Source organism: Scyliorhinus canicula, chromosome 25 (genome assembly GCF_902713615.1).
Source record: "Scyliorhinus canicula chromosome 25, sScyCan1.1, whole genome shotgun sequence".
Classification (NCBI taxonomy): domain Eukaryota; kingdom Metazoa; phylum Chordata; class Chondrichthyes; order Carcharhiniformes; family Scyliorhinidae; genus Scyliorhinus; species Scyliorhinus canicula.
Genome location: NC_052170.1, coordinates 7,134,345 through 7,152,934, shown reverse-complemented (window position 1 = coordinate 7,152,934; position 18,590 = coordinate 7,134,345). Strand labels below are relative to the sequence as shown.

Below are 18,590 nucleotides of genomic sequence, written 5' to 3'. Positions count from 1 at the left end.
TACAGGAATGCTATGGCTCAAATGACAGAAACTGGACTGAGTGACCTTTTCCATTATTTTCAAAGCGTTAGAAAATTCCTGCTCATATTTGAGCAGATATGATTTTACCAACCCAGCACACTGACGGTAAATTCGTGAAATGTTGTGGATCAAATGAGAGTCAGCAAATCTTCTCCCTGCAATCAGCTGGTCAGCATGATCTCACTCGAATATATTTCCAGCGGCAAATTTACACCAGGATCTTTCAAGTGTACTCAAACCGTTCGAAAGTGTAAAAGCAATTTACTGCAGATGCTGGAATCTGAAACAAAAGGAGAAAATAATGGGTAATCTCAGCAGGTCTTTCAAAGAGTCATCCAGACTCGAAACGTTAGCTCCCTTCTCTCTCCATAGAGGGTGTCAGACTTGGTGAGATTGCCCAATATTTCCTGTTTTTATTTTTGTCTATTCCAAAAGGGATGGCATTTGTGATTTTACAGAACTTCTGCAGTGACCTAGTGATGAGCATCCTGATTTGGACATTAGACACCTAAATATTTGTAAAATAAACTGAACCAATACTCAGTATTCAACAATGAACCGACATATAAAATACTGTACTTTAAAAAAAAATGTATTTTATTAAAAACGTCTATCAAAACAGGTTATAACAAATAAGCATCTCGGGAAACATACTTCCCAGCAATGAACTATGCAGTCTGTATAATTTTATGGGGGCCCCCCATAAAATATTGTAATTACTAAATAAGAAAATTGATTGGTTTTGCTCAACTAGAACTGTTTTGCGCATCTTACGAAACCTGGTTGGAATCTTGCACTAGCTTATAAGTGTTCTTCCGATCAAATTGATAGGCGGTATTCTCCGTTCCAGGGACAAATTTCTCCTGCCAGTGGAGAATGAGGACTGTGTCCTATTGGTGCTAGGATTGTCGTCGAGGTGGAATTCTCATATCTTTGTTGTGCAAAATAATGCACAGCGGAGAACATACCAGTTTCCCAGCACTGACTGGTATTGGGCCGTCATTGTGCAAAATAATGCACAGCGGAGAACATACCAGTTTCCCAGCACTGACTGGTATTGGGCCGTCATTTCGAATGGGTGCCACGATTCTCATATCCAGAGACAGGCCCTTCCTCCGCACAATGCTAGTATTTTTAAAAAATAATAATTTTTATTGGAATTGTTTGAAAAATATATATCAACAAAACAACAATAATAATAATAAACACCCCCCGGCACCCGTAACAATGCATATAACAAACCTCCCCAAACCCAATAAACAACAGAATAAATTAACAAAAAGCAAAATAACTTAAATACTATCCCCCTAAACCCCCCCCACCCCCCCCTCCCCCCCCCCCTTTCCCCCCTCCCCCCCTGGGTTGCTGCTGCTGCTGCTGACCTAGTACCTTATCGTTGAGCCAGAAAGTCGAGGAAAGGCTGCCACCTCCTAAAGAACCCGTGTACCAACCCCCTCAGGGCGAACTTAACCCTCTCCAACTTAATGAATCCCGCCATGTCATTAATCCAGGTCTCCACACTCGGAGGTTTCGCATCTTTCCACTGCAGCAAGATCCTCCGCCGGGCTACTAGGGATGCAAAGGCCAAGACATCGGCCTCTTTCGCCTCCTGCACTCCCGGCTCCACCCCAACCCCAAATATTGCGAGTCCCCAGCCTGGCTTGACCCTGGATCCCACCATCCTCGACACCGTCCTCGCCACCCCCTTCCAGAACTCCTCCAGTGCCGGGCATGCCCAGAACATATGGGCATGGTTCGCTGGACTCCCCGAACACCTGACGCACCTGTCTTTGCCCCCAAAGAACCTACTCATCCTAGATCCGGACATGTGGGCCCAATGCAGCACCTTGAACTGGATGAGACTAAGTCTCGCACATGAAGAGGAGGAGTTCACCCTCTCCAGGGCGTCCGCCCATGTCCCCTCCTCAATCCGCTTCCCCAGCTCCACCTCCCACTTAGCCGCAGGGGCAGCAAAGGGAACCCCTCCACCTGTCGCCTAGCAAACGCCTTGACCTGAAGGTACCTGAACATATTCCCTGGGGGGAGCTCAAACTTCTCCTCCAGTTCACCAAGGCTTGCGAACCTCCCATCAATAAACAGGTCTCCCATCTTCCTAATGCCCGCCCTGTGCCATCCCAGGAACCTGCCATCCATGTTTCCTGGAACAAACTGGTAGCTGCCCCCAAATTTTGAGGGTGGCCGCCACCACCGGGCTCGTGGTGTACCTCGTTGGAGGGAGCGGCAACGGAGCCGTTACCAGTGCCTTCAGGCTCGTGCCTCCGCAGGACGCCATCTCCATCCTTTTCCATGCTGCCCCTCCCCCTCCATTACCCACTTGCGTACCATCGAGACATTAGCCGCCCAATAGTACCCAGAGAGGCTGGGCAGCGTCAGCCCCCCTCTATCCCTACCCCGCTCCAAAAAGACCTTCCTTACCCTCGGAGTCCCATACGCCCAAACAAATCCCAGAATGCTGCTGTTCACCCTCCTAAAAAATGCCCTCGGAACGAAAATGGGGAGGCACTGAAACAAAAACAAAAACCTCGGGAGCACCGTCATTTTAACGGACTGTACACTACCCGCCAACGACAAAGGCAGCATGTCCCACCTTTTAAATTCCTCCTCCATCTGCTCCACCAACCTAGTAAAATTGAGCTTGTGCAGAGTCCCCCAGCTCCTAGCCACCTGAACCCCCAGGTACCTAAAACTCCTCACTGCCCTCTTTAGCGGGAGCCTACCAATCCCCTCCTCCTGACTTCCCGAGTGTACGACAAACAGCTCACTCTTGCCCAGGTTCAATTTATATCCCGAGAAACTCCCGAACTCAGCAAGAATCTCCATCACCTCCGGCATTCCCCCCACCGGGTCTGCTACATGCAACAGCAAGTCGTCCGCATACAGCGACACTCGGTGCTCCTCCCCATCTCGCACCAAACCCCTCCACCTCCTCGACTCCCTGAGAGCCATGGCATGAGGCTCTATTGCCAGCGCAAAAAGCAAGGGGGACAGGGGGCACCCCTGCCTCGTCCCATGGTGGAGCCTGAATTACTTGGACCTCCTCCCATTTGTCGCTACACTCGCCATCGGGGCCTCGTACAGCAACCTCACCCATTTAATAAACCCCACCCCAAACCCGAACTTCTCCAACACCTCCCACAAGTACCCCCACTCAACCCTGCCAAAGGCCTTCTCCGCACCCAATGCCACCACAATCTCCGCCTTTCCTTCTGCTGCCGGCATTGCACAATGCTAGTATTAACCACCCTTCCTGCTGACAAGGGTAGCACCGCTACCCATTCATTAAGGAGGAGCTTCCTCCTCCTTCCCTCCCCTCAGAACATCATGCACGCCTGAGTGTAATCCGATCCCCCCGCCCTGCTTTCTGCAATTGGAAAAGAGGAAGTGAAAGCACTTAGCTGTTTTGAAGTGACCAGCAGCTGTCAATCAGAACAAGAATGTTTCTAACCATTGCAGTTGGGATCAATGGAGGGTACTTCAGATTCATTAAATTGCAAATGGAAAGATTAAACAAACCTCATGGCAGCTGGGTTTAAACCATTAATCTGTCAATCAAATGCTAGTTACAGATACTGCACTGAAATTGAATGAATGCTTGACATTTCATTGGATCTCAGGGTATTTCAAGCCTCTCACGTATTGTGAGATTTCTAGGCAGGCTCTGACATTTCAAAAAGCAGTTTTAAAAGCATAGGCTGAGGGAACCAGTGCGAGGAGATGGAATGTATTTGTGGCTTGAATATTCACTGAACTGTCAGGCAGAGCAGTTCAAAATGAAAAGCATAATAATCCCGGACCAGACCCCAACCGCTGCAGGTAATCAGCCATGCATATGCATGGCCAGAGACCCGGCCATTCTCCGGCGGTTTTCGGCGCAGGAATCGGGAGTTTCACCCGGTGTCGCTGCTAGCCTCCCACCGGTACCGGAGCGGGGAGGGTTTCACGCAGAAATTTTCATCGTAAAAAATCACCCATGCTCCGTTAGCGTCAACACTTAGTCGGTGAAACGGAGAATCCAGCCCTATGTCTTTTAGGAAAATAGTGAATTATTTCTGAGCTTTTAAAAAGTGATAACTCGCATAAAATAACTTAGAATTATCATTGCATCACTTGCACTAATTCCTAATTAGTGATTCTTACCACATTGAAGAACAAGGGAAGCAGGCACTTGGTACCATGATACCTGCGACTTCCAAATTGTACCCTGCACTGACTTGGAAATAAATCACCGATCCTTCACTGTCACTGGATCAAAATCCTTGAATTCCCTCCATAACATTATTGTGGGTGTATCTATTCCACATGCACCACAGTGGTTCAAGAAGGCAGTTTACCACCAGCTTTTGAGGGGTATGTAGGGCTGGGCAGGGGAACAAATATTGGCCTTGCCAGTGACGCCCACACCTCATGAATGAATGAAAGAAAAAAGAGTGCCCCACTCAGGCCCACACAACAACCCCCCCCCCCCCCCCCCCCCCCACCCCCCACAACTCCATTTAACTGTTGGACACTAAGGGGCAATTTAGCATGGCCAATCCACCTAACCTGCACATTGTTGGACATTGGGAGGAAACAGGAGTTCCCGGAGCAAACCCATACAGGCACGGGGGTTGGGGGGCGGGGAGGGGGGGGGGGGGGGGAGAACACATGCAAGCTTCCCACAGACTGTCACTCAAGGTCAGAATCAAACCCGAGTCCCTGGCCAACCACTGTGTCACCGCGCCGCCCCTGGAATCTCCAGTTTTCTACAATCTCTTGATTATTCCCCGTGAACAAAATAAGAAATTGGTTAGACCTTCTTATTTCTGAAGCAAGTCTGAAGTCTCAATTAAGTTTAATAATGACTCTTTTTCCACTCCCCCAGGCGACCATGGTTGCTTTGCAAGGTTTAGCCGATTACCAGGCTGCTGTTCCTTCAATCGAAGACATTGACTTGAATGTTGTTGTATCCATTCCTGGCAGACGGAAACCTATTTCGTGGCATTTTGACTTCTCAAATAGATATGTAGCAAAATCAACAAGGGTTAGTTATTACTTCTTTTTAAAAATAAACTTTCCAACTTTTCTTTTTGATATGCCCCAACTTTGTGCACTTCTGCTTACTATTATTTTTGACCATAAATATAAATTCTCCAAGATGGTGTGTATCATCTGTGGCTGTTTCGCAATATAATTTTCCTGTGTTACCAATAGAAGTGAATTAATTTTGCATTACATAGAGCAGAGCCTTTAGCACAGAAATGGGTCTTTCAAAACAATTGTCTGTGTGTGCATTCATGTTCCATGAGGTCTCCACTCAGTTCATTTCATGAACATGTATTAGATTTATATTTTTAATAGCTGTGAGGCTGATATTTTTTCTCAATAATTTCAGTGTTGGCTGTTCAGAGGGTTATAGTTTTATTGTGTAACCTTGAGGAATTTCAGTGGCATATTAGAGAATTCCAATTTTCAGCCACAGACAGTCTGGCGAGGTATCATGTTTCCTTCTATAGAACATAGAACATAGAACAGTACAGCACAGAACAGGCCCTTCGGCCCTCAATGTTGTGCCGAGCCATGATCACCCTACTCAAACCCACGTATCCACCCTATACCCGTAAACCAACAACCCCCCCCCCCCCTCCCCCCCTCCTCCCCCCCTCCTCCCCCCCCTTAACCTTACTTTTTATTAGGACACTACGGGCAATTTAGCATGGCCAATCCACCTAACCCGCACATCTTTGGACTGTGGGAGGAAACCGGAGCACCCGGAGGAAACCCACGCACACAGGGGGAGGACGTGCAGACTCCACACAGACAGTGACCCAGCCGGGAATCGAACCTGGGACCCTGGAGCTGTGAAGCATTTATGCTAACCACCATGCTACCCTGCTGCCCTATGGCAGGGAGATTCTTCACAGAGCATCTCTCATCCATTTCCTGGGAGCAGACGTTGAACTCACCTCTCCAGATTGTTAATTCATGCCTCTGGATTACTGCTATGGCAAAGTTACCAAAGCAAAATACAAGATGCTGGAAATCTGAAATAAAAACAAAACGTGCTGGAAGTGCTCAATATATTTGGTGGCATCTGTGGAGAAAGAAAGTCCGACGTTTCCTCTGCTTAGGGCATTATAAAATTTACATCTGTTAAATGGTCAGGAGATGAGGTCTCTTTACTGATGGTTTCACAAGGGTTTAATTCAATTCCCAATCCTCCATTGATGAAGTTGCCCACACCAACGTAAACATATGCTTGCATATTAGCCCTGCTGGAGCTGAGAAATGGAAGGTAATATTTAATCTATGAATGCTCGGCAATGGCCACCGCTCACAAGAAAAATCCCAGTGTAGTCCCCTTGACTTTCATTATTGCTGAAATCCCACTCCCACTATTAGTATTTTATGAGGTTATAATTGACCAGAACGTTTTAACTCGACCAGCCAGATTATCACTTCAACTACACAGAACGTAGAACAATACAGCACAATCCAGGCCCTTCAGCCCATGATGTTGTGCCGACCATTTATTCTAATCAAAGATCAACCTAACTTACACCCCTTCAATCTACTGCTGTCTATGTGCCTGTCGAAGAGTCGCTTAAATGTCCCTAATGACTCTGACTCTATCACCTCTGCTGACAGTGCATTCCACACACCCACCACTCTCTGTGTGAATAATCTACCTCTGACATCTCCCCTTCCTCCAATCACCGTAAAATTATGTCCCCTCGTGACAGCCATTTCCACCCTAGGGGAAAAATCTCTTGCTATCCACTCTATCCATGCCTCTCATTATCCTGTGCACCTCTATCAAGTCACCTCTGCCTTCTTCGCTCCAGTGAGAAAAGCCCTAGCTCCCTCAACCTTTTTTCATACGACTTGTCTCCAGTGCAGGCAGCATCCTGGTAAATCTCCTCTGTACCCTCTCCAAAGCATCCACATCCTTCCTTTCATGAGGCGACCAGAACTGGACACAATATTCCAAGTGCAGTCTAACTAGAGTTTTATAAAGCTGCAGCAAAGCCTCACGGCTCTTAAACTCAATCCCCCTGTTAATGAAAGCCAACACACCATAGCCTTCTTAACAACCCTATCATCCTGGGTGGCAACTTTGAGAGATTTGTGTACGTGGACCCCAAGGTCCCTCTGTTCCGCCACACTTCCAAGAATCCTGCCTTTAACCCTGTATTCAGCATTCAAATTCGACCTTCCAAAATGAATCACTTCACATTTATCAAGGTTGAACTCCACCTGCCACTTCTCAGCCCAGCTCTGCATCCTGTCAATGTCCTGTTGTAACCTGCAACAACCCTCAACACTATCTACAACTCCCCCAACCTTCGTGACATCGGCAAACTTACTAACCCACTCTTCCACTTCCTCATCCAAGTCATTTGTAAAAACCACATAGAGCAGAGGTCCCAGAACAGATCCTTGCGGGACACCACTGGTCACCGACCTCCAGGCAGAATACTTTCTATCCACTACCACTCGCTGTCTTTCGCCCAGCCAATTCTTCATCCAGACAGCCACGTTTCCCTGTATCCCATTCCCCCTAACTTTCTGAATGAGCCTATCATGTGGAACCTTATCAAATGCCTTACTGAAATCCATATACACAACATCCACTGCCCGACCTTCATCAATGTGTCTCGTCACATCCTCAAATAATTCAGTGTGGCTTGTGAGGCATGACCTGCCCCTCACAATCAAACTATGTTTCAATCAATCTTCAATCAAACTATGTTTCTCTAAATAATCATGAATCCTATCTCAGAATCCTTTCCAATATTTTGCTCACCACAGACGTAAGACTGATGGGTCTGTAATTCCCAAGGATTTCCCTATTCCCTTTCTGAAACAGGGGAACAACATTCACCTCCCTCCAACCATCTGGTACAACTGCAATGGAGAGTGAGGACGCAAAGATCATCGCCAATGGCGCTGCAATCTCCTCCCTCGCTTCTCCATAGTAACCTTGGGTATATCCCGTCACGCCCAGGGGACGTATCTATCCTGATGCTTTTCAAAATTTCCAGCACATCCTCCTTAATATCAACCTGTTTGTGTCTATTAACCTGGTTCACACTGTTCTCATGGGCAACAAGGTCCCTCTCTCTTGTGAATACTGAAGCAAAGTATTCATTTAGGGCCTCCCCCAGCTCCTCAGACTCTCGGCACATGTTCTCTCCACTATCCCTGATTGATCCTACTCTCACTGATCATCCTCTTATTTCTCACATAAATGTAGAACGCCTTGGGGTTTTCCCTAATCCTTCCTGCCCGGGCTTTTTAATACCCCTTCTAGCTCTCCTCAGTCCATTTTTGAGTTCCTGGCTACCTTGTAACCCTCTAGAGCTGAGTCAGATCCTTGCTTCCTCAACCTTACGTAAGTTTCCTTCTTCCTCTTGACTAGAAGCTCCATTTCTCTTGTCATCCAATAGCATGTTTGAGACTAGGTGCCATCCATAATTGGTACGTTTGCTGACTCCTCAAAACCACTCTCCAGCATCTACATGGCTCAAGTTGGATGAAACACACACGTTCACCTTATTGGGTGGAGCCATGTACCACTCAAGAAACTGAACGGCCAAGGCAAAGCAGTTAGTTTGTTTGTCACCCTGGCTTTAGACCAGATATCAATCCCCTCATACACTAGTGAGATAGTGTGCATTATGCATAAAATCTGTTGCAGCAATTCACTGAAGTTGTTTGACATTAACTTCCAACCGTCTTAACAGCCACCAGTGAGATGAAATAGTGCAGCACTCTCAATCTTGAGGACAACGAATTAAAATCATTAGACAACTATTCTCTTTTTTATTTTTCTTATTTGTTAGAATATAACAAAATGAAGCCATTTTCATATCATGAATCCAAGCTGTTAAGCTCTTTATTGTGCAGTCTTTTTCTGGGTTTTTGTTTAATTAACATTATCCATACTTCAGATGAGCGGCCTTGATAATGCGGTCTTAACTGCGACTGGGAAAGGACAAGGAACAGTTAAGGTAAGGGTTGACTTCAAATACTTATTGTTTTGGAGTACAATACTGTCAGCGGAGTTTAGTCCTTCATCCATTAATCCCTTGAATTGTTGCCGATGATGTGTTAAATTGGGTCATTGTAACACCATTGAAAGGTAAATTGTTCCAGCAGGACTACATATGATACAGACGAAAGCCAATTGGCCAATTGGTCCATGCCAGTTTTTATGCCCAACACAGCCTCTCCAAACTTTAATCAGGATATTCTTTCTCCCGCTTATGGTTATCCATCTTCCCATTATTATTCCTTGTGGTGGTTTATTCTGCAATCTAACCGCCCTCTGTGAAAATGACTTTATTCTGAATTCCATAATAGGTTTATTAATCCAAAAAGAAAATGCTGGAAAATTTCAGCAGGTCTGGCAGCATCTGTAGAGAGAAGAAAGAGCTAACGTTTCAAGTCCACATGACCCGTTGTCATTTTAATGTCTGGTTTATTAATGTCTGTATTAGATTTAGGGACCCTAGGTCTGGTTCCTTCCACAGTGGAAATTCTTTCTCCACATCTCTTCTATCAAACCCTTTCAGAATTTTAAACAGTTCTGTCAGATCACTCCTCAGCATTCTCGTTTACAGAAAAGAGGCTTCAACTATTAATTTTTTCTTGATGGTTATAGTCTCTTGGTTCGAATATCATTTTTGTGAAACTGCTGTAAATGATGCATAATATTGTGTAACTCATTTAATTATTTTAAAGAGTTTTATCAAGTCGCACTTTTCTTGATGAGAGGAAAGAACCATAACCTTTCCTGAGAAGTATATCTTCTCAGTTCTGCGATGATTCTAGTGTATCTTAATTGCACCTTCTTCCTGCCTCTATATTATTTTTAGAGAAGGGAGACAGATATTATCATACTTCGCACCAATGGAATGTTACCATCCCAGTGGATCATACTAGACAGAAAAGACCCAGACTGAAATCCTCGCTCAAAACGACAGAACTTTTACTTTTACTTTTTTGAGAAAATGTGGATGAACATAGTCACAGGACTGCCAATTAGCTTTTAGAAAGAGAAAAAAAAGTTTAATAAACATGAAAATTTTGACTTTATTAAAATACTCCTTCACTCCCACTTCACAGATGTACATATACGTTAAAGATAACACAGCTTACAACGCATATCCTTATGCTGCAAGGTTTTCAGTAAATATACTCCTTGCAAATCAACAAGCCAACTGTGGTCAGATGCATACCACTCTGCAATAATGTGGTAGATGTTACCCCATCGAATCTCTGTGGATTTCTACTCAAAGTCCCTCAGGATGATTGTCCCATGAGTGTTTCCAAACTCCACTCTCAAGAAGGCGTCTTCTTAGAATCAAAGCTTTTTGGCAAAGGGTCATCTGGACTCGAAACATTGGGCGGAATTCTCCACCCCCACGCCGGGTGGGAGAATCGCCCGGGTGCCGCGTGAGTCCCGCCACACCGCCCTGGCACCCGCACGTGATTCTTTCCCCCCCCCCCCCAAACACGACAGGTTCCCACCGGCGCCGTCCACACCTGGTCGCTGCCGGTGGGAACTGCGCGGTAACGCTGAGGGTGCGGCCTGTGGGGGGGGGGGGGGGGTTCCCTGCACCGGGGGGGGGCTCCGTTGGGTGCCCACCGATCGGCGGGCCGACCTCTCTAAGGGAGGACTTCCTTTCCTCCGCCGCCCCGCAAAATCCATCCGCCATCTTCTTGCGGGACGGACTCAGGGAGGATGGCAACCGCGCATGCGCTGTTTGGCGCCGCATGCGCGGGTGACATCATTTACGCGGCGCTGGCCATGTCATTTACGCGGCACCGCTGTTTATGCGACGCCAAGGCCCAGCGCGCGTTAATGATGCGACGCCGCTCCTAGCCCCCCGAGGGCAGGAGAATAGGGGGCTGGGAGCAGGCTCCGACGCCGGAGTGAAACACTCCGGTTTTCACTCCAACATCGGCACTTAGACTCCCTTTGGGAGAATTGTGCCTGTTAGCTCTTTCACTCCCTACAGATGCTTCCAGATCTGCTGAGATTTTCCAGCATTTTCTCTTTGGTTTCAGATTCCAGCATCCGCATTAATTTGCTTTTATGAGTACAGTTAAACTTGGCTAAACAGGTATTTTTAAGTGGCCCCGACTACTATTTACTCATTCTTTTTACAAGCTCTTTATTACTTTCCACGCCGTAAACAGCATAATAGAAACACTGCTTAAAATTCAACCAAAAAGCCCAATACAAGCAAACAACTTTGTTTAACATTAATCTCACTAGTTTTACTCCTTTTTACACAGGATCACTAAATTAAACTCCCTTAAATTAATGTTTTATTTCTCATATCTGACCACGTAAACATAGATTACAGAAAACTATCTCCGCTTCTTGACACCTCCCCCTTTCAAAGAACAAAGCATTCATAACTGTGAAGATTTCTTTACACTGGTGTTGCATTCACCTCACCCAAAGGTAATCCAAATATCGAACAATGAAACTTATTGCATCATACAAATAAACTTCTGTTATTTCACAAATACTTGGAATGATTTCATAGAATCATAGAATGTACAGTGCAGAAGGAGGCCATTCGGCTCATCGGGTCTGCACCGGCCCTTGGAAAGAGCACCCTACTTAAGTCCATGCCTCCACCCTATCCCCGTAACCCAGTCACCCCACCTAACCCAGTCACCCCGCCTGCATTTAACCAAAATGAAGACAATAACAGAATTATCAGAATCTATACATGAAACAAGTCATGTGTTTTTTTTCCACTGGTTTCCAGATTTTAACTCTGAAAATACTGTTTCATTTAAGTCTACAGAGCAATTTACACACACACAGATACACAGAACATACAGTGCAGAAGGAGGCCATTCAGCCCATCGAGTCTGCACCGATCCACTCAAGTCCTCACTTCTACCCTATCCCCATCACCCAATAACCCCCTCCTAACATTTTTGGACACTAAGGGCAATTTAGCATGGCCAGTCCACTTAACCTGCACGTCTTTGGACTGTGAGAGGAAACTGGAGCACCCGGAGGAAACCCACGCAGACATGGGGAGGATGTGCAGCCTTCACAGAGACAGTGACCCAAGCCAGGAATCGTACCTGGAACCCTGGAGCTGTGAAGCAACTGTGCTAACTGCTGTGTTGCACAGCAGCATTTAACCAAAATGAAGACAATAACAGAATTATCAGAATCTATACATGAAACAAGTCATGTGTTTTTTTTCCCACTGGTTTCCAGATTTTAACTCTGAAAATACTGTTTCATTTAAGTCTACAGTCTAATAGTCCTTTTTTCCACTTGTAGGCATAGTTTAATTTTCAAGCCCATTTTCCAAATTCACATGTGATAAATTCACATCTTGATGCAACACAGTCAAAATTTAATTTTTATGCATTGACATATAATTTCGTCTCTTGTCAAAAATCTCTTTTAGCTGTTTAAAAAACATGAAGATGCATCAAAATGGTTTCCTTTCCTTGCTTTGTTTGTTGTTATGATCTTGCCGTTTCTCCCAGTCCCATTTCAAGCAAGTTATTTTGAATTCTGTTTGAGCCATGTCAATCACTTCCTCCCTCTGGAGTTTCATAATTCGTTCCAACCCTTCAACCTATTTGCACAATTTATGAACTTTGGATTTTGACTGGTCTTTGGCAAACTGTTCATTTGCTCACTTGATTTTCTTCCAATTACTACATCTGTGTTGTATTACTGATAATCATTTTAAAATCAGTGGGTGCAATCCATCGGCCACACTGTGCCAGCAAAGCAGCTTGCCGTGGCACAGTGTGACCGATGAAAGCCAGGAGACCCCGCTCCTGGGATCAACCTGGCTTGCAACCCCTCGCGAGGTCCAATGTGACCTCGAGAGATGTTGCAATTTGAATCCCGGCCACAATGGGCAGGATCACTTTTTGAGAAATCTGCATATTAGAGAGAGGCAGTAAGCCTCACTCTAATGTGCAGCTTCCTGAGGTACCTGGGATTCAACCTCTTCGCCTCAGAGATCTTGGGCGAGTGCTGTTCAACATAATAAATAATAATAAATGCAAATTACTTTGGATGCTGGAATCTGAAACGAAAGGGAAAATGCTGGAAAATCTCAGCAAGTCTGGCAGCATCTGTAGGGAGAGAAAAGAGCTAACGTTTCGAGTCCGATGATTCTTTGTCAAAGCTAACAGACAGAGAGAGTGGGAAATACTTATACTGTGGAGTAGGAATGAAAGATGAGTCATAGCCACAGTAACCCAGGGAAACTTGGTGCTAATGGCCACAGAAACCAAGGGGAAAGAGTGTTAGTGACAGTTCCCAGAGAGGACAAGAGATGTGAAAGGTTAAACAGCAGGGAAACTAACATCAGAGGATGAACTGTTGGTGTGGGGGGAGGGGAAGGGGGAAGCAAAGAGGAGAAAGGTGCAGGAAAGAAAGAAATGGTAAAAGACAGTTAAAATGAAATGAAAACAAATGGGTCGAGGTGGGACTGATCATCTGAAGTTGTTGAATTCGATGTTCAGGCCGGAAGGCTGTATGCCTAACCGGAAGATGAGATGTTGTTCCTGCAGTTTGCGTTGCGCTTCACTGGAACATTGCAGCAGGCCAAGAACAGACATGTGGGCATGGGAGCAGGGTCTTTTGTTAAAATGGCAAGCAACAGGAAGGTCAGGATCCTGAATGCGAACAGACCGACGATGCTCAGCAAAGCGATCACCCAGTCTGCGTTTGGTCTCTCCGATATAGAGACCACATTGGGAGCAGCGAATGCAATAGACCAGATTGAAAGAGGTGCAAGTGAAACGCTGCTTAACCTGGAATGAGTGTTTTGGGCCTGGAATGTTAAGCATGGAAGAGGTAAAGGGGCAGGTGTTACACCTTCTGCGATTGCATGGGTATTCTCTGGTAGTGAGAATAGGTAAAAAATGCAACTGGTTAATTATTATTTGATTTCTAACCGCCCCCCCCCCCCCCTTAGCTCGCCCCACCCTCTATACACATACAAGACAGACAAACACAGAGGGAAAAGAGGGGTATAAAAATGATACTAAAAGTAAAAGAATAAAAGTCTCTGTATCAGATGGACATCTTCCAGTTAGATCTTTCTTCAGTGTGATGTCTTTGCTTTCAGCCCCCACTTTTGGTAAGATCTCAGTTAATGTTATTAATGGACGGGACGGTCCCGGACTGGAACACTGGCTCAAAATTCTATCGGCTGGATTCTCTGTTCTTGAGACTAAGTGTTCACGCTGGCGCAGGATTCGTGGAGTTCCACAACATTCAAACTGGTGAACTGATTCAGTGACTGTTGAGGGGCTGGCACCGGCGCCACGTGGAACACAGTCGAGTCCAATGAGAAACAGGGCTGGATTCACGATTGACACTCAGGAAGCTGACAAGCTGCAGCTGCATATACACACTGCACCCCCCACGCACACCATCCCAGCCAACAAGGAGAGCAGCACCGCAGTTTGTGGACATCAAGCTGGAGACCCCCCTGGATGCGGTGGAGGAGAGGCAGGTGACTATGTATCCCGGGAAGGAAGCTGCCACCCGCCGCCATTCACTGTGTCCCCTCGGGGTTATCGGCAAGCACCATCACCTTGTAGGGCACCAGGATTGGGCGTCCTCCCCCATTCCCCAACAGTACCAGGTGCTGCGGGATCTGGCAGATATGTCACACTGTCTCCCTGCTCAGCCGGAGTCTTCGACGGCATGCCTTGTCTGGCAGGTCCTCGAATGTCAGGCACTGCTGGGTCACACGAGACCTCATGCAGTGCCTCCTTTGCAGCTCCTCCTCAGTCTGTTGGGCAGCCGGCTAGCCATCCTGGGCAGCTGCCTCCTGTCCTCTGGGACGTGTTCTGCTGCTGCATCCTCTGTTGCTGCAGCTTCCTCTTCCTCGAGCAGTGCCAGCTTGTAAAACCATAGGGCACCTCCCCAGGGCTGTGGTGACGAGCAGAGCCGCCGTCATTGCTGGTTGAATTTCAATATCTATTCTCTGCAAAGGGTGAAAGGCTGATATGTGAGCATGGTGCGTATCCCCGTGCCCAACCAGGTCCAACCGGCTACACGGTGGCCCCAGTTGGCACTGTCAGCTCTGTCCCTGCATTCCCCCTCCTCCCCCATTTCCATACCCCTGGCGCCTGTACCTGATGCAAGGGGTACCGTCGTCTGGGGCTGCCCTTGCCAGCGGTCCGCTCCTGTGGCCTCACCTGGCGCCCCTGTAGGAGTTACAGTGGGCGTTGCCCTGGGTGGACCACCTGATTCCTTTCTGGCGGGTACCGGCCGGTTGGGTGATGAGGGGTGTGGCGAGAGGTTGGGGGGGCTGGGGCCACCCATACGGCTGGTATCACTCTGCAGAACCAGAGGCCAAGGTGGGTGGGTCAGCGGGGTGAACAGCAAGATGGCTGCCTTGCCGCGGCAATGGCAGTCCGTGCCTAGACACAGCTCCAGTCTCGCGGGGGTCACTCCGACCACTCGGCCCTTTCACCAGTTACCGCTTTCCCCTCCCCCCCCCCCCCAACCCACGTCAGCCAGCCCAGCGGCCAGGCAGCAGCTGACTGACTCCATCCTGGAGGTCGACAGAAAGTACTCCGAGGCCCTGCCCGTAGAGCTGCTGGGGGAGAGAAAAAAGTTACAAATGGACTTTAACCTGCTATAAACTATGAAAGCAGTGCACCAACTCCGCCAGACATGGGGGACCTACTATGAACACGGGGGACAAGGCTGGCTGCCTACTGGCTCACCAGCTGAGAAAGCAGACAGCCACGAGGGAAATATCACCGGTAAAGGATAGCAGAGGTGGACTGGTAGCAGAACCAAAAGAGGTCAATCAGGCATTCGAGACCTTCTACTGAGGACTGTACACCTTCGAGCCCCCTGACGGGGACGCAGGGTTGAAACAGTTCGTCGACGGAATGGAACTATCAGTTGTGGGGGAAGACAGATTTTACTCCCTACGCTAGCGCAGGCCACAATCACAATGATACCCAAAAAGGATAAAGACCCTCCGGAGTGCGGATCATATAGACCCATTTCGCTGCTGAATGTAAATGCGAAAATACTCACAAAGGTCTTGGCAAAAGGCTGGAAAGCTGTGAACCAGAGGTGGTCGCAGAGGACCAAATGGACTTTGTCAAGGGTAGGCAACTCACTGCGAACACCAGGCGGCTGCTGAATGTAATAATGATCCCCTCCCGGGGAGAAAAAACCAGAAGTAATCGTCTCCCTCGATGCAGAAAAGGCCTTTGGACAGAGTCAAATGGAAGTACCTCCTCGAGGTACTGAAATGGTTTGGGCTAGGAGCGGGATTCACCGCCTGGGTGAGACTCCTATACAACGCTCCCAAGGCAAGTGTTTGAGCCAGCACCACCAGCTCTGAACACTTCCAGCTACAAAGAGGCACAAACAAGGATGCCTGTTGTTCCTGCTGTTGTTCGCGCTCATAATCAAGCCCCTGGCGATAGCCCTGTGGGACGCGAAAAGCTGGAAGGGCATCCAGAGCGGAGACAGAGAGCACAGAGTCTCACTCTATGTGGGTGACCTGCTCCTCTATGTCTCAAAGCCACAGGAAGTACTGAAGGCAATCGTGCAGATCCTGAAAGAGTTTGGAACCTTCTCGGGTTACAAACTCACCCTGGGCAAAAGTGAGGCATTCCCAGTGAACCCAAATGGGGGAGCGACAGAGCTGGAGGTGCTCCAGTTTAAAACAACATAGAACAGATTCCAATACCTGGGGATCCAAATAGCCAGAGACTGGGCACAGATCCACAAGTGGAACCTGACCATTTGGTGAAGGAAGTTAAAATTACCTACAGAGGTGGGGCGCACTCCCACTCTACCTGGCGGGAAGAGTGCAGACGATCAAGATGAACGCACTGCCGAGGTTCCTCTTCCTGTTTAGATCCATACCGATTTTCATCCCCAATGCCTTTACCAAACCTGCAGCACTACCACTGGGCAGCAATGGCCGAAAGAGTGAGGGGATGGGTAAAATAAACCAACTCACAGTGGGTACAGATGGAGGAGGCCTCCTGCAAGGGGCCTTGGCTACAGCAGCACTCCCATCCCCTACGACAAAATCAAGCCCAGTGGTAGTGGCCACATTGAAAACGTGCGCCCTATTAAGGCAGCACTTCGAGCTGACTAGGATGTCCCCCATGACTCCCATCTGCGGCAATCACAAATTCCCCCCCAGCCATGCTAGACATCACATTCAGGAAATGGTGATGGGATAGGGGCACACTGACAGTTAGAGATTTTTACGTAGGGCACAAACTAGCGACACTGGATGAACTGACGGAAGAGTGGAAACTGCCGACAGGACAGGAAATGTGACACCTACAAATTACGCACTTCCTCCGCAAAGCGACAGTAGGGTACCCCGGGGCCCCAGACACTACACTATTATAGGACCTGATAAACGCAGACAGTAAAGAAAGGGGACTCTGTGGGAAAATGTATGGATAGCTGCTGGACAGAACCCAAGCTGCTGGAATAGACCAGATGGAAATGGGAGGACGAACTGGGGACAGAGGTAGAGTGGAGACTCTGGAGTGAAGCTCTGAGCAGGGCCAGCTCCATCTCCTGAGCAAGGCTTAGACTCATGCAGTTCAAAGTGGTGCACAGAGCCCACCGAATCCGAATCCGAATGAGCAGGTTCTTCCCAGAGGTAGAGGACAAATGTGAATGGTGCTAGAGAGGCCGACCAACCACGCCCACATGTTCTGGGCATGTCCCAAACTTGCTGGGTACTGGACAGCCTTCCCTAAGGCAATGCCCAAGGCTGTGGGGTGAGGATGAAGCCATGCCCAAATGTGGCAATCTTTGGGGTATCAGAGTAGTCATAACTACACATGGGGAAGAGAGTCAACGCACTAGCTTTCGCTTCCAGAATCATGCGCCGGAGAATCCTGTTCCCGTAGCGATCAGCAGCACTGCCCACAGCTGCAGACTGGCTTGCTGACCTTTTGGAATTTCTCCACCTGGAGAAGATTAAGTATGCCATCCGAGAGTTGGAGGAAGGCTTCCTAAACACATGGGGCCAGTTTGTCGACCTGTTCCAGAACCTGTTTGAGGCCAGCAACAACGAATAAGATGGAGAAACGGCAAAGTTAGAAAGAAAAGGGAGAGGAAAAAGAAAAAAATAAAGACGGGGGGGGGGAACCATAGGAACGCACAACCCAGGGGGAGGAGGTGTGGGTAGAGGAAGAGGAGAAAAGGCAGGAGGGACACAGAAGGGACAACGGGGGAGGAGGCAATTCCCTTCCAATCACGAGGGAAACACAGCCGAAGTTGATGGGGGAAGAAAAGAAAGGTGGGGGGAGAAAGGGGTGTGGAAGTGGGGGCAACCCCTCCCCCCCCCAAAACCGACAGGGGAGGGGGATGGGACAGGGAGGGCCGGGCTGTGGGGGAGGGCAGGAGGGACCACACGCTGAGCCAGAGGGCAGCAGAATGTAAATAGGGGAAATTAAGGGAAGGACAAGACAAACCTTTCTGTATAATACAGTAAATAAACACGGCCAAAAATGTACATAACTGTTTATAAATTTTGAAAATGCCA

At 47.8% G+C, this 18,590-nt stretch overlaps 1 protein-coding gene across 1 annotated transcript in view; it reads left to right on the top strand.

Moving 5' to 3' along the window:
* The window catches only part of LOC119957047 (complement C3-like), a 232,881-nt gene that overhangs the window by 171,090 nt on the left and 43,201 nt on the right, over positions 1–18,590 (top strand). Inside the window, exons 30-31 of the mRNA XM_038784653.1 lie at positions 4,904–5,062; positions 8,973–9,032. Of these exons, the coding sequence (XP_038640581.1) occupies positions 4,904–5,062; positions 8,973–9,032 (219 nt within the window). The remainder of the gene's footprint in view (positions 1–4,903; positions 5,063–8,972; positions 9,033–18,590) is intronic.